Below are 23,994 nucleotides of genomic sequence, written 5' to 3' on the forward strand. Positions count from 1 at the left end.
TGTATTACTTGTCGGCATCCATATTTTTCAATGATCACAGAGAGCAACCCGCCAAGTCAAACTGCATGGATGTGTTTATCTACTGCTTGCATATATACTGTAGTTCTAAAGCCTCCTTGAATGATTTGGTTCAACCCATTCGATCCGGGAACGCGTCCGTGTCATTTTTAGATTTCTTTGGCTTTTCAAAAATAGCAGATCTACAAGCTCATAGCGCGGCACCGAGTGCCGCGCTATGAGCTTGTATATCTGCTATTTTTTTTAAAGAGGTGGTGCCATGGTTTTGCACTTTTTCTGTTTTTCATGTGTCTATGAGGTTGATAGAACTTCATTAAGCCCCCTGGTGGTGTTTTTATGGTGTTTTATGTCTTCTCTGACTATTTTGAGTTTCTTCGGGGAGGGTCAAACGTGCCAAAAGAAAAACAGCACTTTAATGACACAGTAAAAATATACCCTCCCCCTCATTATCATAACACAACAGGTGTGGGCATGAGGAGGAGGAGGAGGGACTAGGACAGGTGGGTGGTGCTAAGGTGGTGGAGGAGGTGCTAGGGTGAGAACCAGGTATACTTAATGAACTGGAGGCGTGTCCACATAAAAACATAATTTTAACACTTTCTGTACACTTTTTTGAAAAAAATCTTCCTCCTAGTAACCATAACCATAATACCTGATGATTATGTTTTAGGGGGGAGGGGGGGGGATCACTGAAAATCACGGCACCCCGTCTTTAAAGAATTGTGAAAATGTGTGCAAATCTTTGAATATATATATACTGTATATACATTTTTAACTCAAATCTTTGCATCTGTATAAAGTATTTTGAGATGGGGGTGGTTCGCGGACAAATACATATAGTTTTGGGTGGTCCTTTGACATGACTTAAAATAAAATAAAAAATTATAGCAGATCTACAAGCTCATAGGGCGGCACTTGGTGCCGTGCCGCGCTATGAGCTTGTATATCTGCTATTTTTGAATAGCCAAAGTATAAAATAATGGTTATAGCTAAAAAAAACACGGTATGCATTCCCGGATTCAATGGGTTAAAATAATGTGGTTTGAGTTTTGGTCGTGTGCAGCCAGCTGATGGCTAATTCCTATTCATCGGTATCCCAATGAAAACTCACTTATTTTATATTATCATTGTGTTTCTTTGTGTTTTTGCCAATTATTTGAGGGCCCACTTCAAACATCCTCGTGGCCCCACCACAAGTAGGATCCCCAGCCCCACAGGTTGAGAGCCGGCGCTTTTCGCGTCGGCTCTCAAAATGTGTCGTCGGGGTGCGGCTCCAGAAAAAGCTGTGTGTGACGTGTGAGACGTCACTAATAAGCAGTGGTGGAAAAAAGTACTCAAATGTTTTACTTAAGTAAAAGTATCGATACTGCAATGTAGAAGTAATCTGTCACAAATAAAAGTCCGGAATTCAAAATTTACTTAAAGTACCAAAAGTAAAAGTACTAAAATGTTTGAAAATAGCAGATCTACAAGCTCAAAAAGCTCACAAGAGCTTGTAGATCTGCTATTTTCAAATAGCCTAGGTATAAAACAGGGCTAAAGTGGTTAATGTACAGTATGTTTTATAATGTAATAATGTATATCTGCAAAGTAACTAGTAACTAAAGTTTTCAAATAATTGTAGTGGAGTAAAAGTACAATATTTGCCTCTGAGATGTAGTGGAGTAGCAGTAAAAGTACTGAAAATTGGAAATACTCCAGTAAAGTAAAAAAAATACCTCAAACTTGTACTTGAGTAAATGTGTACTTAGTTACTTTCCACCACTGCTAATAAGCGTGTAAATCCAGTGGCTCAGGCGGCTTGTCGCCTCAGATAGGCCGACCATACCTGGCTGTTTAAGCTGCTTATCGTCACTGGGTAGAAACCTCCAAAAACCTTTTATTATCATTTTTTACGAATTACGAATTTTTCGCGATGCGAGGCGTTGTGAGCTTGTAGGTCTGCTATTTTCAATACATTTGTGCGACACTCTTGTGTGATGAAGTAAGGCGTTCATTTATGAAAAATAAAAACATTAAAAAGGTGAAATATGGAGATAGGAGGTTTTCTGCCTCACAGCGGCGATATGCTCTGCGTTCCAGCAATGGAATGTCTCAGATCTATACTACATCCTGGAGACATGAGATAGAGGGAGAGAGAGAGAGAGAGAGAGAGAGAGAGCGAGCGAGCGAGCGAGAGAGAGAGCGAGAGAAAGAGAAAGAGAGAGAGAGAGAGAGAGAGAGAGAACAGAGACGCAGGGCAGTGGTTCTCAAACTTTTTTTTTTTTTTTTTTTTTAAGTGGAAAAAAATCTAATGGACCCTTACAGAGCTGTGAGGGTCCATTTGGAACCCCCCCACAAGGAACTCCTGAGGGTCCCTGGACCTTACTTTGAGAACCACTGATGTAGAAGAGCAGAGAGAGAGAGAGAGAGAGAGAGACCCGGACCTCACTTTGAGAACCGAAGGAGTTCGTAGAGGTTACGTGGTCGCTCACCCAGTCCGGGCGGGTCTCCAGGGTTGACCTTCTTTTTTTTTTCTCTCTCTCTCAGCTTTCTCATGACATTAGATGTAAGGTGAAACGAAACACGGCACAAAGCAGGTTGCCTTATACGACCAACACATTAACAATACCTCTATCAGCTATATGGCTACGGGTATATTCCCCCAAGGGGAAAGTGATTGTGACATTGTAATATACAGTCACTGATGGTTTTACCTTTCTTTTCATGGCCATCTCTGTGTCACTTTCTGCTGCCACTATAAGGTGACAGCTAGGGCAACAGGAGATGAGGTTATAGGATGTATATACATACATACATGTAAGAAACGTGTATTCTTACATGTCACTTTATTTTTCAAAGTTTTTTGTAACACAATCTTGTAACGATTTTTTTCCACCCAATTGCTTATGTAATCCTGGGCGCTACTCTCCCTCTGCCAGCCTGGGGAGAGCCCAGAACTCCTTCAATGCATGAGGAGTTAGCAAGCCGCTTCTTAATTCAGGGAGGAGTTTCCCCGGTAGGACGTAGCATAATTTCCTGAAATAATCAATTCATAATCTATCCCTATTTTGGCCGTGTAAAAAATTGTTAAATTAGCAGATGTACGAGTTTGTGACTTGTGAGCAAGTTCTTAACCCAATAAAACCGGGAAAGCATGTCATTTTAGATTTTTGCATTGGCTATTTTTGAACATTTTTAAAAAAAAGTGTGAGTACTACAGATTTAGAAGGCATTTGTAGAATCGGCCCTCAGGTCTTTAATGGGTTAAAGCTGATTCTGCCGAGCCCGTTCCCTTGGCTGTGGTTTGGCTGGACAGCAGTTAATTCAATTACATTCTTATTAAAGTGTCAAATCACAACAAGTTGTCTCAAGATACTTTCATGCGCGTCACTAATTAGATTAGATTATACTTTGGCTAAAAAGTATTTTTCAAAATATAGCAGATCTACAAGCTCATAGCACGGCACCGAGTGCCACGCTATGAGCTTGTAGATCTGCTATGTTTTGAAAAATCGTGAACATTTGTGCAAATCTTTGAATATATATATATATTTTTTAAGCTAACATTTGTAACTCAAATCTTTGCTTCTGGGGATTCTACAAATGCCTACTAAATCCTAACAGTTTTAAAAAAAATGTGTGTTGCTACAGAGTAAAAAAAAATCACTTAAAAAATATATATAGATTCAAGATTTGCACACATTTTCAAATACAAATAAATAAATAGCAGATCTATAAGCTCATAGCGCGGCACGAAGTGACGCGCTATGAGCTTGTTTATCTGCTATTTTTGAATAGCCACGGTATAAAACAAAGCTTTTTAGCTCAAATCTAAAATGACACAGATGCTTTCCGGGTTTTAACGGGTTAATATCGCCCACTGCTAATAATTTAGTTAGGATGGGTAAATGCAGATGACAAATTTCACGTACGTGCAAAATAACGGTGGCTATTTTAAGGAGCGGAGAACACATTATTATTAATATTACCATTATTATTGTATCTTATATAGGGTTCAGCCTGAAATGCGTTCAGGAGGCAGCCATTGTAACCGTTCAGACGAAATATCGACCGCTTTCCTTTGACATTCTAAGTAGGCAGATGAAATGAAGACATTATTATCACTGTTGTGCAACAGCTAATCAAATGCAATTCAAATGAATAAGGATCGTCAGGACAAAACGTCCAGAGCTAATCTTATGCTAACCATTGTTAGTAGGGCGCATGATGCGTAACGCCGTGGCGCTCTAATATACAATGCGTGCACATGAATATGTGCATTCGATTAGCGCCTGTAAACACTGCACGCCGCAATCCATCGCTAAAAAGGGCAGCATTTTTATGTATGGATTGTGTAATGATGTAACATAACCATAACAATGGAGGGAACTTAATGTAATTTTCCAGAAGATACATTTTGCCCCATATCTGTTTGAGACATGGGGAGAATTGATTGAATCTGGGGGTGGGTGAGTATGAAAGTATTACTCAGATACAATAAATTAATACATTAATACATTCATAAAAAATTCACTTGTGATATAGGTACATGTATTAATCCCTCAAACCTTGGAGGGTGCGTCTGGTGCCTGACTTTGTGATTCTCCAATGTCTAGTGGTGTCCACGTCAAATTAAACATTTAAAAACTAAACAGTTTAGTTCTAAACTGGTGTCGAAAGCCAAACTCTGTCCAACTTTGTTCTCTCTAAGCCAAAAACGTTGCTTGCGGTCCAATTAAGGCTCCACCTAATGGATTATTATCCATTATTATAATTTTTCTTATTTACTTTTTCAATAATTGAATAATCGTTTACATTTGAAAAAAAAAAAAAATAACATATCAACAAATCGACAAAAGAGTATAGTGCAACAATTGCGAGGTGGAGTTACAGACTCTCTATAACAGTGGTTCTCAAAGTGGGGTCCAGGACCCCCAGGGGGTTCCAGGGGGTCCCCAGCAAGAGTAGTTAGCATCACAATCATTTTAACCACTTTATCCATTTATTGAATGTTGGCTATTCAAAAATGGCAGATCTACAAGCTCACAGCGGGTCACTTTGTGCCGTGCTACAAGCTTGCACATCTGCTATTTATTTGATATTTGAAGAATATTGAAAATGCTAGATTTTTTAAAATTATTTTGATATTTTTTTAACATAAATCTTCTCTGTCCGCGGCCAAATACATATCAATTTAGCAGGTCCTTAGCAGGAAAAAGTTTTAAGAACCACTGCTCTATAGCATTAAACAAGTGTGTGTCAGTTGTCTGTTGATGATAGCCAACGGCCAACAGCCAACGGCACAGTAATACAAATCAAATCATGTCTTCCGTTAGATAGCGCAGTTAAATCAGTTGTAGCTGAGATTTACAACTGGTTGTGTTCACCCTCCTGTCTGACTGGTCTAACACACGATCCTCGATGTCATCCTGCCTGGCTCACACACAGTGATACTGTCTGTTTTAGTTCAGACACTGACTGGCTGCGAGTGTGAACAACATTGTGAGGAGCTCGACACCCGGCAGATATTGCGGTATAGCAGTAAATCAGGGATATGTGGGACAGCTCCTGGCAACACTGAATAAACGTCGATTGATTCCTAACGTGTAAGTGCATGGAAATGAGTTATAATGTAAACCATTGCATTTTTCAAAAAAAGGTTATAAAAATAATGAAAATAGCCAACGTCACGTTGTGAGCTTGTAGATTTGGCTATTTTCCGCTATTTATTTAACATTTTTGCTGCTTGCCCGAGCATTAAAGGGATAGTTCACCCCCAAAATGATTTTTTTCCTATCTATTAGTCACCCCATGGACTTGAATTCATGGATATTTTTTTGTTTTTGTCGCATTCCTAAGCCAACAATTTGATGACCGGCAGCAGTTCCGGTAGTAGACACAAAGAGTCTCGTTTGCGTCTCCTACCGGAACCGCTGCCTACCGGTCCGCTGGTCATCAAATTATTGGCTTAGGAATGCGACAAAAACAAAAAAATATCCATGAATTCAAGTCTCCATGGGGTGACTAATGGATAGAAAAAGTTAAGCCACAACACTAGAGGGAGCGACCATCATCTGGTGCCACCCACATTTAGAACAAACATGAATGTCTTACTGTACCTCATGCTGTTTACATTTCTGACTAATCAAGTATCCAATCAATCAAAAAGGATGTTACAGGGTAGATTGGGCTCCCAAGACATTAACCCATTAATACCTGGAACGCATCTGTGTCACTTTTAGATTTCTTTAGGCTATTCAAAAATAGCAGATATACAAGCTCGTAGCGCGGCACCGAGTGCCGCGCTACGAGCTTGTAGATCTGCTATTTTTGAAAAATCGTGAAATTTCTTTTTTACATTTTTTTCCGAAAAACTGTTAGGATTTAGAAAATGTTTAGAAGCGGCCTCAGGTCTTAATGGGTTAAAGGGGGGGGTGTGAGTGGCCTGATACATATCAAACCGGGGGTTCCTTGAAATGAAAAAAGGTTGAGGATCTAACCAACCTTCCACGGCCCTCTTGAAGAACACCTTGCAGCTGCCACAGGTCACCACGCCGTAGTGGCACCCTGACGCCTCGTCAGAACACACCAGGCAGATCTTGTGGGTCGTCCCGCCGGGCTTGGTCTGGCCTGGCGCCGCCGAGCCTCCGGCTTCACCTGCTCTGCCTGACGAACTGCAGAGAGAGAGAGAGAGAGAGAGAGAGAGAGAGAGAGAGAGAGAGAGAGAGAGAGAGAGAGAGAGAGAGAGAGAGAGAGAGAGAGAGAGAGAGAGAGGTTTTATGTTAACGACTTTCAACCTGGTGTCCCTATTTTGAGCATGTCATTGTCAATTTTTGCTATTTTGTGTATATGAAGTAGATAGAGAGCTGCTGCACTCTGTAACTTTCACGTTCTACCCTGGATTTGAACCTGGGTCTCCTGCGCAAGTGACAACATTTTTACCGCTGAGCTAATAGAGCCTGCCTGCTTGCTCTGGGGAGAAATAGAATTCTGACCTAAAGACAGTACCACTTGTCAACCAGTAGGACCACAGGATCTAAATGTCTCGATAGACGAGCAGGGAGACCAAATACAACCACCCCAAATTGTATACGTTCATTTGTATTAATACACGGCTTGGTTGAATGCTTGATTCTGATTGGTCAATCCCTGAATTCAGCTGTGTGTTATTTCTTGATAATGACCGATGAGCTCTATAACAGACCTCTGGCTAATCAAAGACTCAGAGCACCTGCCTGTGCTGCTTGATTTTATGCAGTATCCAACATGACAGCCATGTAAACAAACACACAATGTCATTTACAACTAAACGTTGCTCTCAAGAATGTTTTTGAACCGAAAATTGAATCTCATTTGATTAACACTTCCTTGTTTTCCGAGGCGACTGTGTTGCGCTGGGCAGACGGCCAGTGCAAGACTTATGGAATACTTTCATTAACGTAAGCCAGGAAAAACTTGTTACTTTTGGGTCAATTAATGTATTTGTTTATTAAGTAGCCGTGTAATAAGCGGGATAATTGACGAGTCGCTGGTCATTATTGATAAATAAATCCCTCCACTACGCGTCGGTGCCTAATCATCCTGTCGGGATTTATTTCACAATAATGACCGGCGACTGTCAATTATCCCTTGCTTAACATACTCTACCATACAGACTGGAAAACATAATACAGTTACATGGTGCAGCTTTAATTTAACTCACATTATAGAAAGGTTATTATATATATATTAATATTATATATATATATATATTATATAACTCCATATATATTTTTCACGAATGCAACACAAACTGGGAGGGGAAGAAAGGGCTCTGAAAAGCACTTTGTGGGTCATGTTTTAATTACGTAAGACACACCCGGCAGACATACATACATACATACATACATACAGCGTCTTACTGTAACAACACAGGCTCATTCATCAACCAGGCTTTTGTTCTCTTACTGTACATTAGACTCACATTCGACTGCTTCTGCAGCCCACTGTACGCGCACTGTACTGTAGTGGTGGAAAAAGTACTCAAATGTTTTACTTAAGTAAAAGTATTAATACTGCAATATTGTAGAAATACTCTGTTACAAGTAAAAGTCTGGAATTCAAAATGTACTTGAGTGAAAGTACAAAAGTATTGGTATGAAAGTGTACTTAAAGTACCAAAAGTAAAAGTACTAAAATGTTTGAAAAAAGCTGACATGTGAGCTTGTAGATCGTCTATTTTCAAACAGCCTAGGTATAAAATAGGGCTGAAGTGGTAAATGTATGTTTTATAATGTAATCATTTATATTTGCAAAGTAACTAGTAACTAAAGTTTTCAAATAATTGTAGTGGAGTAAAAGTACAATATTTGCCTCTGAGATGTAGTGGAGTAGAAGTAAAAGTATAGACATTTGGAAATACTCTAGTAAAGTAAAAAATACCCCCAAAGTCTACTTAAGTACAGTACTTGAGTACATGTACTTAGTTACTTTTACACCACTGCTGTACTGTACTTCCTCCATACTGTAAAGTAACAGCTCAGCTCCAAATCTCATATTAAATAATGAAGTGGTTCGCCCGCTTATCCTCAGCAGACGTTACTGTTTGCATGCTATAAGTAGGCCTGGCCAAGGTGCCTTAACCGTGGTGTATGGAGGCTTAACTGGGACATACAGTACTGCAATGTCACCACTGACTCCCAAAGCTCAAAACTTTTAATTCCTATTTGAGTGGATCAGGTTTGGATTTGGGGCGTTAAAGATATCATTTGATTAATCAAAACGCAGGCGCGCCCATTTATGTGCGCGGCCGTGGGGGATCAACTCGAACCGCACTAGCCCCGCCCCCCAAGCCGAAACAGAGAAAAAAAAGTAATTTTCTCTGTCTGGGCTATTGTTCTAGGTGTTAACGGCGCCTTAACACCTAGCTGTGCCATGGCTATAGTAATGGTAATGGTAATGGTACTGTAAGTTTGAGCCTGACATCTGAGACTGATGTGGGGGCTGATCATTTCGGGTCGGGGCTTAAGCCCAGAGGCCCCCGCGGTATCGGCGTCTATGATCAAACGTATATTATCTATTGACATAGTGTTTGCTGAGATCATTCATTCGAATACAGCCAACCTACAACCTCACAAGCTTGTAGATCGTTAAAAAGAAACTGTACATTTTTTCTTTTAAATATGTTGTGCCAGATTTGTGTTGTTAAAATGTTCAAAATCTGTGGTGTAAAGTAACTAAGTACATGTACTCAAGTACTGTACTTAAGTACAGTTTTGAGGTATTTGTACTTTACTTGAGTATTTCCAATTTCCAATACTTTTACTTCTACTCCACTTCATCTCAGAGGCAAATATTATACTTTTACTCCACTACAATTATTTGAAAACTTGAGTAACTAGTTACTTTGTAGATTTTGATTATTAATAAAAAACATACATTAACCACTTCAACCCTATATACATTTCGGCCATTTGAAAATAGCCGATTGATATAGCTTATAGATCTGCTATTTTCAAAAGATTTTTATACATTTGAAAACTTGAAATGGGACATTCTGCATAATGAGTACTTTTACTTTTGGTACATTTTGATGCCAATACTTTTATACTTTTACTCAAGTACATTTAATTCCGGACTTTTGCGTTTCTACATTGCAGTATTGATACTTTTACTTAAGTAAAACATTTGAGTACTTTTTCCACCACCGTTCAAAATACATTTCGACAACACAAATCTGGCAACATAATGCTTTCAGACGGGGGTCTGCGGCCAAACACATCAACGTAAATTTGGGGGTCCTTGACCTGAACAGCTTTGAGAACCACTGCTCCACTCACACTACAACATGACGGTTACGCTGTGTTTCAAGAGCCTATGGAGACCATGAGCGGCATTCACACTCATCTGCCAAACAGACAGGCCTGGCTGTGTGTGTAATGCTTGCATAATCCATAAGGAGTATTTCACAGCATTAGAAAGGCTTAAATCTTTCCACCCTAGTTTGCTTTGGCAACACAATGCGCCTAGGCTTATGTGGGCCCTTATGTAAGGGGGAGTTGACCTACTATCCCATGTCTTTAACCCATTAAGACCGGGAACGCATCCGTGTGTCATTTTAAGATTTCTTTGGCTATTCAAAAAATAGCAGATCTACAAGCTCATAGCGTGGTCGCGCTATGAGCTTGTAGATCTGCTATTTTCTTTTTAATCGTGAAAATTCGTGAAAATCTTTGAATATATATATTTTTTTTTAAAGCGAACATTTGTAACTCAAATCTTTGCTTCTGGGGATTCTACAAATGTCTTCTAAATCTCTTAACAGTTTTTTGAAAAAAACGTATGTTGCTATATATCAGTGGTGCTTAAAACCTTTTTCATGTCAAGGATCACCCAAAATGATATGTATTTGGCCGTGGACCCCCCTCTCAAAACATGTTGTTCCAGGGACCCCCCAGAATCAAGGATTTGAGTTAAAAATGTATTATATTCAAAATGTGCACTCATTTTTCACGATTTTTCAAAAAATTGCAGATCTACAAGCTCATAGCGCTGCACTCGGCACTTAGGAAATCTTAAAATGACAGAGATGCGTTCCCGGTCTTAGTGGGTTAAAGTGAAGGCCTATATCATGGGTCTATTATTTGCATTCATTCTGGGGCTGTTAGCAGATGGCATCACACCACTAATGGCCGCTGGGCTTTCTGTTGACCTGCAGCAGAGCGAAGTTTGTTTGGCTAACGCTTTGCAGGCTAAGCTTTACCGCGCAGGGTATTGAGTGTGTGTACTGTGTGGGTGTGTGTGTGTGTGTGTGTGTGTGTGTGTGTGTGTGTGTGTGTGTGTGTGTGTGTGTGTGTGTGTGTGTGTGTGTGTGTGTGTGTGTGTGTGTGTGTGTGTGTGTGTGTGTGTGTGTGTGTGTGTGTGTGTGTGTGTGTGTGTGTGTGTGTGGTGTTGTGCAGCACCTGGTCAGTTTCCCAGGGGGCATTTAACCACTTTAACCCTGGTGTCCCTATTCTGGGCCTGTCATTATAGGCAGAAAAATTCAAAAACTTTCTGAAATGTTCCCAGTTTTATGAATAAAATAAAAACGGTTGCAGTCTGTGCTCTAGTTTAGTTCAAGTTTAGTTCAGGGCTCTTCAACTCAAGGACCCCCTTAGCTGAGAGAGAGTGAAGCAGAGACCCCCTACATATTGTAGTACAATTATGTTGCAAATCAAAACTTTTTTCATAGATTTCATAGGTAGCTCCATATTTTTGTTTGTTTTTGTGTACACATCTTTTCTATTAATATACTGGATTCATGTTAATGTGTATTTTCAGACATTTAACCACTTAAACCCCCAATACTTAGTATATCTTTGTCAAGCTGGCTATGTACTTGGTCTGCTCTTTTCCCCTCTTCACCGAAAATAGCCGATCTATAAGCTCACAATGCGTCACAGAGTTGTGAGCTTGTGGATCGGCTATTTTCAGCTATTGTTCCACCCAGAATAGAGATGCTATAGGGTTCAAGAAGTTCATGTTTTTTTTTTGTGTGTTTTTTTTAACGTCATTTGGCGGCCCACCTGTAGTAATTCTGAGGATACTATAGGTATACTATAGTTGATGTTTGGCATTATACAACACCTTATACTGTACATGCACCACCCCAACCACTCAAACATCTGCTGCTGATACTCATAACAATGATTGACACACCTCCAGGCGTTCAGGAGGCTTTTGTTATTGTATGTTAACCCATTAAGACCGGGAACGCATCTGTGTAACCACTTTAACCGTTATTTTATACTTTGGCTATTCAAAACAAGTTCATAGCGCGGCACTCGGTGCCGCGCTATGAACTTGTAGATCTGCTATTTTTTGAAAAATCTCGAACATTTTGTGCAAATATTTGAATATATATATATTTTTAAAGGGAAACATTTTGACTCAAATCTTTGCTTCTGGGGGTCCCTATTACAAAATATCCGCAGTCAAATACATATAAGGTCCTTGGCATGAAATAGTCTGAGAACCACTGATAAAGCAACATGAGTTTTTTCAGATTTCTTTTAGGATTTAGAAGACATTTTGTAGAATCGTATCTCAGGTCTTAATGGGTTAAGTAACACACATGAACGCCTTTTACAGTTTAAAAAAACAAACCTGCGTTTCTCATTTATATCATGATGACTCACGAGCCGGGTCACTGCAACGGCTATATATCTTAACGCTGACATTTATGAAAACATATAAATCTCTGTGTTTCAACAATGCATGGGAAAATAAACAAAAAGTCCGTAGATATCTATACCAACGGAATTGGCCCGTGTTTCGGGGGAGGGAAGCCGGGCGGCGGAGAGGGTGATAATTGTTAATGCACACACTCCTATGGTGCTGGGGAGGCACCGGTCAGCAGGGAGTGTTGGGCGGGAAGGAGTTCATCCTCCTCCCAGTGGTGGCTCCTCACTGGTAGGTGAGTCAGTAGGATATACATGTAACAGCAATGACAACACACAGAACATGTGTGTGGGAGGGAATAATTGGCATAATGACTAAATTGGGGTACATAGCAAAATAACAACAAAAAAAAAGTCTGTAATTAAAAGACACATAATGAAACATATTAAAATGTTTCATTAAAGGACGACTTCACCCATTTTCAACCTACAGTATCTTCATACAATTGGTCCTCAATAATGCTGGTGATGATATGGTACCGTTTTTTCCAACAGCAGTTCAGAAACATTATCGTTATAGGGAGGTTTTTCAATTATTTAAAATGTATTAACTTGGCGTTCATTACAGCATGCTAACTTTCCCAGGAATAGAAAGCCTGCCGTTTCTACTATAGCTTCCCTATAGGATTCCCCATGGATGATGTCACTGGTAGGCGGGTTTCTGAACTGTCCACAGCCCTCCTCTGAGACACAGATCGACAGAAATGGTACCAGATTATAATGAGCATTAGTGAGGACCAATTATATGAACATAGGTTGACGCAATATTAAATATCATCTCTGTCGGGTGGAAACCTCATACGTCCAAAACTGTGACTTTTCTAAAATTGCAAAAGTAGTGAAGCGACGCGTTTTGAGCTTGTAGATCTGCTGCTTTTGATGCTTTTGTGTGACGCTGTAGTGTGATCAAGTAGGGCGAAAAACACAAAATGTTTATATCTGGAGATAAGAGTTTTCTGCCAACGATATGCAGTACTGTAGATGAAAACAATCTTGGGCCGTAATAGCCCAGCTGTCCTGAATGCTAGAAAGGAATTTACATGAAGCCGGCTATAGCGTGAGTCACGTGGCCCCCGAGGGCCCCCCGAACAAGCAGATATGACCTCAATACAGAGTTCCTGTGTCCCTCATGGTCACGAGGAACATGACCCCTCGTTTATGACTGGTCAGATGGAGGAGAGGAGAGGAGAGGAGAGGAGAGGAGAGGAGAGGAGAGGAGAGGAGAGGGGAGGGGAGGGGAGGGGAGGGGAGGGGAGGGGAGAGGAGAGGAGAGGAGAGGAGAGGAGAGGAGAGGAGAGGAGAGGAGAGGGGAGGGGAGGGGAGGGGAGGGGAGGGGAGGGGAGAGGAGAGGAGAGGAGAGGAGAGGGTTGGCACATGTCCAGTTCATTCAGTGTAAAACTGTGGTTTTCTGGTTCAGGGCCCACTTGAAAATATAGAAAGCATTCGCCGCCCACCCATCTGACCACTTAACACATTGACTGCCAGAGTTTATTCATAATGTACTCTCCCCTGTGCCAGCAATTTGCGTGTTTTTTAATTTTTTTGTTTTGTAATTTTTCATTCAAATACATTCTCTGATTGTGTTGTCAAGCACCTACGATTGTTCCACCAGTAGAGAGCAGCACATCCAAACATTGATCACCTCGCTCACCCCCTCCCAAACAGGCCCACGTCATATCCGGTCATTCAAAGGATGTGACGTTTTCGACAATTCCCGGCCCGCTGATCGGCCTGAAAACGACGTGATACACTACGACGATGACTGTTAGTCACCCGGACCAAAGAAAATAGAAGTTGAGCTGTCCGTTTGCCTTTTATACCGTGTGAAAAACCGTGTTTTTCCTTATTCTGGCCAAAAATCACCGGAGAAAAACAACGTGACCCGGAAATGAATTTTTTTTTTTACATCCGGCTCCGGGTGAGTGTGACGTACTGTAAGTGGAAAACGAAAGTGTTGATGAGAAATAAACACAGCCGTGCGATCACAGATTAAACAATGAAAATTCAAAAGAACGTGTCAACTCGTTCTTAGGAATCCTGGCACTCAAGCGATGGATTTGAAAGAACGTGTGGACGCGATCTTGGCACTGTATGTGTTAACACGGCAGCCATTCGTAAAAGGAGCAATACCACAATGTAGAAATACTCTTAGGCCTGTAAAAAGTAAAAGCACAAAAAGTATTGGCATCAAAATAATACATAAAGTAGTAAAAGTACTCATTATGCAGATTTTTTTCCACCAAAAGTTGTCAAAATGTGTCAAAATCCTTTCGAAAATGGCCGATCTGCAAGCATGGCTTGTAGACACGTTGTGCCAGTGTTGTAGATGTGGTAACTGTTAAAAAGCGACGATGTGAACAGATTTTTACACATTTGACCGTGCAATGGAGAACTATCACAGACTAGTTGGCCACGAAAAACCCCATTAAAGTCGGGTGGAAACCTTGTGTGTTCAAGGACTCATATTCAAAAGCATCAAAAGTAGCAGATCTACAAGCTGGAAACGCGGCGCGAAGCAACGTGTTTCCAGCTTGTAGATCTGCTACTTTTGATGCTTTTGTGCGACGCTGTAGCATGATCAAGTAGGATGTTAACACATTGAGTGCCAGGGTCTTTTTAAAACAGGGTACAGTCGGTGCCTGGATTTTTAACCATTTTTGAACCTTTTTCAAGTAGTCACAAAATATTTTCAGTGATCACCGTCCTCAAGGTGATCCCCTCATTACACACATAGAGGTCTCGTACAATCGGGGGGAAAAAAATTAAAACATTAGGTAATCCGTTCCATAGTTGCAGCCAGTTGAAAATAGTCGAAAATAGTCAAAAATACATATTTTAGAAAAAAAGTACACAGGAGCCGAGATACAGGCTTTTGAAGTCATAAGTTAACCAGGAAGTGGATTGGAGTCTAAATCTTCGAAAAATGATATCTCCTGGTGCTGAGAAGAAAATTATTATTATTATTATTATTATTATTATTATTATTTTTTTATTATTATTATTATTTTTTTCCCCAAAAACGGTCATAACCGTTTTTGGCACACAACGCATGGCTTCTCAAAAACGGTCCGGACCGCACTCAATGTGTTAATTTACGTAAAAACACAAAAGGTTAGAATATGGAGATGAGAGGTTTCTGCCAGACGGCCACGATTATCCGTCTTGTCAGCTTGTGGTTACATGAGCCAGTTTCTGTCATTATTAATTACATTAATCCCACTGACGATTCATTTAGACGAGCGCTAAATGAAATGATCAGATTTATGTTCTGGTTTATACCACATGATGACTATGTTTCTGACATCAAATAAATAGTTCTATCAGAATTATCATATTCCTGGGGGGGGGGGGGGGGGGGCGATGGATCTGATGCAGCCTGACGGGGTCCCGGCGGGTTCGATTCTCCTCTCTCCCCTGTTTCCTGTATATTTCCACTGTACTATCGAAATAAAGGCAGAAAAGCCACATAAATGGCTTAAAAAATATAGACATAATATTCCTGAAGTTTGTTATTAAATAAATGGGAGGAGGCAAGTCACTTAAGCCTAATTTCATACACTGTATATCGTTGCTGACGGGCATATTCTAACTTTGAGTGTTTTTTTCATAAATTAACGCCCTACTTGATCAAACTACAGCGTCACACAAAAGCATCAAAAGTAGCAGATCTACAAGCTCGTAAACGTGGCGCGAAGCGACGTGTTTTGAGCTTGTAGATCTGCTACTTTTGCTGTTTTTCAATTCAAATCCTGCAAAGTAACAGTTTTTTCACACCCGACAGAGACGATACACGTATACGACGTGACACGTTGTGAGCTGCAATGTTTCAGCTAGTTTTTGAAAATGTTTGTGAAAAACGTACGCGGAAATCTAAATCGTCGGCGTAATGTCAATGTGCTTTCAGTCTTGCTGCACGCATTTTAAAAAAAAACAGGCTCTGCTCCGCGTTGAAGGGAGAGTCTGCAGCGCATCTGAAACTCGACATATGCGAGAGCGCCGTGGGCGGTTTGACCTGTAAAACATGGACGCTGCCGGAAGGAAGCGCGAGACGTCCCGTAAACACAGTGTGTACAGTACAGTGTAAGACACACACGTCTGCAGTGTTTCCCATCATATAGGCATGAGATTAGCCCTGAATTATGTCCTCGCTCACACGTAGGGCATGGGCGACACGACGTCAAATTAATATCACTGTCGTTTCAAACTTTAGCCTCGATTACGATTAATGAACAATATAAAAGTGAAAATAAAATAGCGGGATATAGCCGATCCACAAGCTCACAACGCGTGGTGAGCTTGTGGATTGGCTTACATTTTTGCCACGCCAACCATTGTACAACGAAGTATAAATCCATTTAGTCGATTATAAATGAAATATATATCGCTGTTGTCGGACAGAAACCTCTTATCTCTTTTTGCGTTTTTTCGTAAATTAACGCCCTACTTGATCAAACAAAAGCATCAAAAGTAGCAGATCCACAAGCTTGTAGATCTGCTACTTTTGCAATTTTTGTATCTGAATCCTCAAAAGTAACAGTTAACAGTAACCCGACAAACACGATATACAGTTAGTATACACATAAACAAAAGAACAACTCATTCACATCTAGTCTCCACAACGTGGGAGGTGTGGATCAGGGGCGGACTGGCCATTTGGCATACCGGGCATATGCCCGCTGGGCCGCTGGGCCAGTGGGCCACCCAAAAAAAAGAAAACATTCAAAGAAAAAAAAAATTGCTCCCGTTTTAGGATTATTACGGTCTTTTCCGGGTCGCGCGGCCCAATTATTAGTTACGTTAATGTTTGGGCTGGGATGCTTTTCAGCAGTGACGTAATTTACATAGGGTTGCTGGGTTAAAACAGTGAAACGCGTCTGACAAAACAGTCCGGGGGGTGGTGGGCCGTTTCGGGCCAAAATGCCAGGGCTGAATTTTGGTCCCAGTCCGCCCCTGGTGTGGATCAATGCACGACGGGTTTACAAAATAATACCAAAACAATGAGCCTTCAAAAGAAGGGGCCACACACTCCAATACACAACAAACAGATGCATGATGAGTCATCCTACATTATTGTGTGCAGCAGGATACTGTACACAATGTATAGTCTCTCTGCAGCTGGATTTTCATACGTACAATAATAGATTTACAAGATGCAAAACCTGACATTGTAAATCGCCCGAAGGGTGGTGTTTGGATTACACAAGTCTCTCTCTCTGTCTCTCGGTGTGTATGTCTCTCTCTCTCTGTCTCTCTCTCTCGCTCTCTCTGTCTCTCTGTGTGTGTCTCTCTCTCTCTCTCTCTCTGTATCTCTGTCTCTCTCTCTCTCTCTCCCTCCATCTGCTTAGCAAAGCAGTGTGTCTCTCAACCATGCAGTGCGGTGTGTGCTGTGATTACTGGAAACGCCCCCACAGGCACACACACACACTGGATCAGAGTGCAACACACACACACACACACACACACACACACACACACACACACACACACACACACACACACACACACACACACACACACACACACACACACACACACACACAGAGAGGATTGTACACGCCGATAAAAACAAACACACATAAACACAGTTGAGGGTTAATGACAGACGTGAGAAGAACTCATTAGCAGGCAAATAAAAAAACCCAAACAAACAAAATTAACCTGCAAAACACAATTAATTCACTGCATTATCACAGTACAGATGGTTGCTGTCGGGTGGAACCCTCGTATGTCCGTTACTTTTCAGGAAATGATGGAAAAAATAATCAGCGTTCAAATGGATCCACTTCTCTCTCATTAGTTCAATATTTATAAAACCCACAGACACACTGAACCACTTTCACTTTCACTGAAAAACATTAATAAATCCAAAATAGCAAAAGAAAGTAGCACATCTACAAGCTCACAATGCGTTGTGAGCTTGTAGATCGGCTATTTTTGCTGCATTGGTGTGACACCATAGTACTGTGTGACGAATTAGGGCGTCCGTTTATGAAAAACAAAACTAAAACAAAACATGAAAAGTCGAAATAATGGAGATACAAGGTTTACGCCCGACAGCAACGGGATGTGGATGCATGGAGACACTTGCAAACGTTGTGAGAAAACGCACTTCCACGACGCGCATGGATAAACAGCATGAAAAGAGCTCCCGATTCATGCTACAGTTCACTGCGCTTTCTCCGCCCACACTGGATTCTCAGTCTAATTGCGTGTGTGTGTGTGTGTGTGTGTGTGTGTGTGTGTGTGTGTGTGTGTGTGTGTGTGTGTGTGTGTGTGTGTGTGTGTGTGTGTGTGTGTGTGTGTGTGTGTGTGTGTGTGTGTGTGTGTGTTTTTCCTGGTCCTCAGAAGAGAAATGGTTGTTTTATTACATAAAGCTATTTAGAATTAGGGCTTAGAATTAGGAGAAGATTGGAGTTGGGCTTAGGGATAGGGTCAGACATTTAGAGGTTAGGTTAATGCTGCGTTCACACGGGCGGATACAGAGATACGTGCTACCATTCATTTTCAATGGAAGCCAGTGACATGAAGATACAAAGCACAGGGTTCCCACACATTTTTAACAATGATTTTTTATAATTTCAAGGTATTTCCCGAAATATTTCAAGAAATTTCATGACCGTGGGAACCCTGAAAGCAACATCCGACGTTTGTAGCTGCTACAAAAGATACAAAGATACAAGGCTACACATTCAAGTTGAGCTGGGTTCAACTTCCAGATACAAAGCTCCGACGACGCAGCGTTTGATGACGTCAACGATCCTGTTGATCAACACAGATACAAAGCGCCAAATATGCAGTGTATTTTTGTATCTTCGTATCTGCCCGTGTGAACGCAGCATTATAGGGATTGCAATCTGGGAACCCATCGCCAACTGAAAATGAAAAACAGCGCCCTCTGCTGTTTGTTCTATGTCTGTTGGCTCTGGGGGGAAGAAAACGTAGAGCCAGAGCGCAAGGAGACCGGTGTTTGTGTATGCCTATGCCGCGTCACTTCCGGTTGGTGCGCTTGTGTTTTCATTCCCACTAACAATATTTCTACACGGAACACTAACACCACTTCTCCCAGAGAACATGGATCGTTTTGGTTATAAGCCCACTTGTTTCTATGATGAAAGAGTAAGTTAAAATGTGAATATATTTCCGTGGTTTTGTCTGCTCCGCGGACGCTATTGTTAAATTAGTTTCGGTTTGTTTCGAGGGGGAAAGATCGACGGACATGTGAATCCCGCCCACTACATTTGATTGGGTAAAGCGCGGCCTGCTTCCTGATCTGAAGGCACGCCCACTTGTAGCCCAGTGTGTACATGTTACGACGAGCCTTCACGACAGATTCTCACGCAGTGCAGAATCTGTTCTTGAGAGATTATAGGGATTGTGGTCGTAGTTACTGTCTGCTCGATTTGTTATTAGTCGCACAGCGGTGCATAACACGGATCGGCTGGTTTCCAGATAAGGTTCTCAGAACCTCATCCGGGCCCTTGTTCAGAGGTAGGTTGTACTGAATCTGGGAACCATGGATTCTGGGAACCATGGATGGTGCGACCACAACAAATCACAACACAGCACCACACCACACGACACTACACTGGCTGCACCGCACTTCACACAACACAAAGCAGGGGCTAAGTGTCTTGCTCAGAGACACTCCGATATAGAGCAGGAGGTGAACCAGTAACCTTGTTTCCTCATTTCTTTGTTTCAATCACTTTGAATTTCACGTGAATCCTGTATGAGTTCTCACTCCTGGTCGGTTAATCCACTAAGACCGGGAACGCATCTGTGTCATTTTAAGATTTCTAGCTATAGCCTATAACCATTATTTTAGACTTTGAAATGAAATGAAAATGTATTTTCTATTCACTATTAGAGCTGGAGAACCCTGTTACTGAACAGGCACTCTATCAATGACTCCTATGAGGATATACAGTAGAGTAAAGGATATAACTTTACACTCTGCTGGCTTGTGGTTTGATTGATTGAATACTTTATTAAAGCAATTGCAAAAAGTACAGAGGTACAGTTATACAATAATGCTAAAAGGATAACGCCAAAAAAACCCTGAGGGCTTGTTTCCATTGTGGTCCTATGTACTCAATTCATCAAGGCTGGGTGTGAGAGAGAGAGTTATGATGGACCACACAGGCATTAAATTAGTGGTGCAACGGTTTATCAAACTCTTCAATGTAATTGATGATAAAAAACCTAACGACAATCGATAATTTTGTAGATTAATCGATTAATAATCTATCCCTATTTTGGGTATGTTATTATATGCAAAAATCGTAATTTAAAATCAGAAATTATCATATCTACTGTAAAAGCTCTAAACTGTACGTCACAATTTCCTGCAAGACACTGTTGTGCGACAAAGTATAAAATAGGACTTAAATGGTTCATCGATTCACTGAAATATATAAAGTATATCGACCTTCCCTACAGCAACGATATACAGCACATATTTCTTTTTTAAACATGTGTCTTCGATAGAATAATGGCCAAGGAAATAAGGGATAGTTGCAGGCTTACATTAAGGTGCTAAATGAAAGCTTCAGTGGAACTAGCAGGGAGACATGCGTTGTCACCCCAGACCCCCGCCCCCCAAGGCGTCTATCTGCTTTAAGATAAGACACAGCATGTCAGGGGATAATTCAATCAGCGGGGAGCAAAGCGAGGTGGAGGTGGTGTAACCACCACCACGACCACCACGACCCCCAACACCCCAGACCACCACCCACCACACCTATAGCACCCCATGGACAGGCTTTTAAACAGCTCTATTACCACACGGTAATGGGAAGGTGTTGGGAGAGTCAGAGAGCGTGGGTCCCCCAGCCCCACACCTCACCTATAATCCACTCGTCCTCTAACGTCTGTGCGCGCACACGCGCACGCGCACACGCACACACACACACACACAGGTTTGTAATTGCTATGCTTGTGAGGACATCAACATTGTCCTCACAGCTTATTGATCGGCAATGTTTTCATTGCATGACTCTGCCACGCAAACCAAGAATAAATCATGTTTAACTCTAATTTCCAACCTCTAAACCTAACCTCTAAATGTCTCATCAGGAAACGTGTCTCATATTTCTCATATTCTACCATACTTGTGGGAACATTTGGTCCTCACAAGTATAGTAACACACACACACACACACACACACACACACACACACACACACACACACACACACACACACACACACACACACACACACACACACACACACACACACACACACACACACACACACACACACACACACACACACACACACACACACACACACACGCACACATCGGTTTGATGTGTCAACAGGCTAGAGATGATGTACACATTAAATCCATGAGCAGCATCTATTTTAAGGCCCCTGATGAAGAGGTGTCAGTGGTGAGCTGTGGTGTCAGTGTATCAATGACACTGGTCCCCTGTCCCCAGGCTGCCACCATGCTAATGAATGGCAATGAGAGACACGTCACCACATCACATTACAGATGCTTTATCCATTCAGCTGCATGGCTAATATACACTATTATGACCTCTCAGGCCATCTGAGAAAGGTCTTCTTTCTGTCCCTAAAAGCATAAATGCTGCCACTCTTATTTCTTTTAAATCTGTTTGCTGTTGCCTTTGATTTAGTTATTCTTATTATTTTTATTTCTCTTCTGCACTGTAATTTTATATGTTTCTTTTTCCTCTTGTATTATTGTATTATTTGTGTTTTGTTTTATGCCCTATGCGGTTCTTTTTGTCTAATCATGCATACACCCGCTGCTATGTGGACCTACCAAGGTGTTAGCACTGAATGCTTAACCTTGTGTACATACATACTGTATCTGCTGGTCTTATGCTATGTATATATGTACAGTACAGTAGATAACTTGATCTTTTTATGTTTTGTTTGACACGCTTATTTAATATTTGATTTTTTCCCCCCTCCCTGCTCTCCCTCTCCCTGAGTTGAACACTGAATTAGTTAATGGATTCATTGATGTATAAATGTGTGTGTGTGTGTGTGTGTGTGTGTGTGTGTGTGTGTGTGTGTGTGTGTGTGTGTGTGTGTGTGTGTGTGTGTGTGTGTGTGTGTGTGTGTGTGTGTGTGTGTGTTGTGAAAGAAAGAGAACCAATAGAGGAAGGAAGTGAGTGTATTTCACTTATTCTAGGTCTCACGTCTGCTGTTCTCTCAACCCTGTCTTTTCACCACATCACACACAGTGGCCCTAAATGACACCTATTGTCAACGTTGTCCACTGTCCACCAGTTGTCGCTTAAATCATTATGTAATGCTGTAATGCTGTGTTCACACTGGCAGATACAAAGCTACAGGCTACCATTCATTTCCAATGGAAGCCAGTGATATGAAGATACAAATATACAGGTTACTATTCATTTTCAATGGTACAAGATACAAGATTTCATAGATAGCTTCATAGACTTGTTTGACAGCACTATCATCAGTGTATGTTGGATTCATCTTAATGTGTATTTTCAGACATTTAACTGTCAGTACTACATCAACTGTCAGTAAACTTGACCTTTCACTCTGTACTTAGTCTGCTCTTTTCCCCCCTCTACTCCAAAACCTCTTTGCCGAAAATAGCCGATCTTGTAGATCTGCTATTTTTTTGCTAACGTTCTCCTCAGAATAGAGATGCTAGGGTTTCAAGTGGTTAATGTAAAAAAAAGAAATCCTATCACACAAAGATTTGGCGTATAGTAACTCTGAGGACCCCCTAGGGCACTGGTTCTCAAAGTGGGGTCGGGGGACCCCCAGGGGTCCTTGGGGGGGTACCAGTGGGTCCCCAGCAAAATTAGTTAATGAAGCGGTTAATCATTTTAACCACTTTATCCATATTTTATACTTTGGCTATTCAAAAATAGCAGATTTACAAGCTCATAGCGCGGCACAGAGTGCCGCACTATGAGCTTGTAGATCTGCTATTTTTGAAAAATCTCGAAAATGTCTGCAAATCTTTCAATCTTTATTTTTAAAAAGCTAACATTTTTAACTCAAATCTTTGCTTCTGGGGGTCGCTGGCACAACATAATTTCAGGTGGTGATCCGTGGCCAAATACATATCAATTTGGGGGTCCTTGACATGAAAAAGTTTGAAACCCACTGACCCCCTGGTTTATGACACACGGTAGAGTAGAGTATAGAACCCAATTGAGATACTGTATATCATTTCATTGTCCGTGCAGTGAAAGACTTGTAGATTGCCAGCAGTTTAATGCAAACACATGTGTTTTGGAAGAGCAATCATGTAAATATAGCGGCGGGAAAGAGTGAGAGACAGGCGGGGTGGGAGGGGGGGGAGAAGGAGGGGGGGGGGTAGGAAAAGCGAGAGCCATCGTGCAATCACATGATGACTGGAACAAGGCTAGCTTTATAATGACGGGACACACACACACACACACACACACACACACACACACACACACACACACACACACACACACACACACACACACACACACACACACACACACACACACACACACACACACACACACACACACACACACACACACACACACACACACACACACACACACACAGAGAGAGAGAGAGAGAGATGACGTAACAGACATTCACAGGCGGGGAGGAGAGCATGCGTGCACACAAGCATAAAACGCTCACATACGGTGCATATGCCTGCCTATGCGTGCACACAGTGAGGCCAAAAACGCGGAAACACACTGGGAAAACGGCCAAAAAAACGTGTGCACGCTATCGTGCACGCTCTCCCACGGTAGCGTACGCGCGCTCAATCTGAGGGGTAGGTGAGTTGG

The 23,994-nt window shown here is 41.5% G+C and overlaps 1 protein-coding gene across 1 annotated transcript in view; it reads right to left on the reverse strand.

Moving 5' to 3' along the window:
- Positions 1-23,994, reverse strand: part of LOC308091142 (glucocorticoid receptor-like) — a 116,285-nt gene that overhangs the window by 26,140 nt on the left and 66,151 nt on the right. The window contains exon 3 of the mRNA XM_080436522.1: positions 6,505-6,674. Within this exon, the coding sequence (XP_080292648.1) occupies positions 6,505-6,674 (170 nt within the window). The remainder of the gene's footprint in view (positions 1-6,504; positions 6,675-23,994) is intronic.

This window comes from Gymnoscopelus braueri (genome assembly GCF_963280865.1).
Source record: "Gymnoscopelus braueri genome assembly, chromosome: 8".
Taxonomy (NCBI): Eukaryota; Metazoa; Chordata; class Actinopteri; order Myctophiformes; family Myctophidae; genus Gymnoscopelus; species Gymnoscopelus braueri.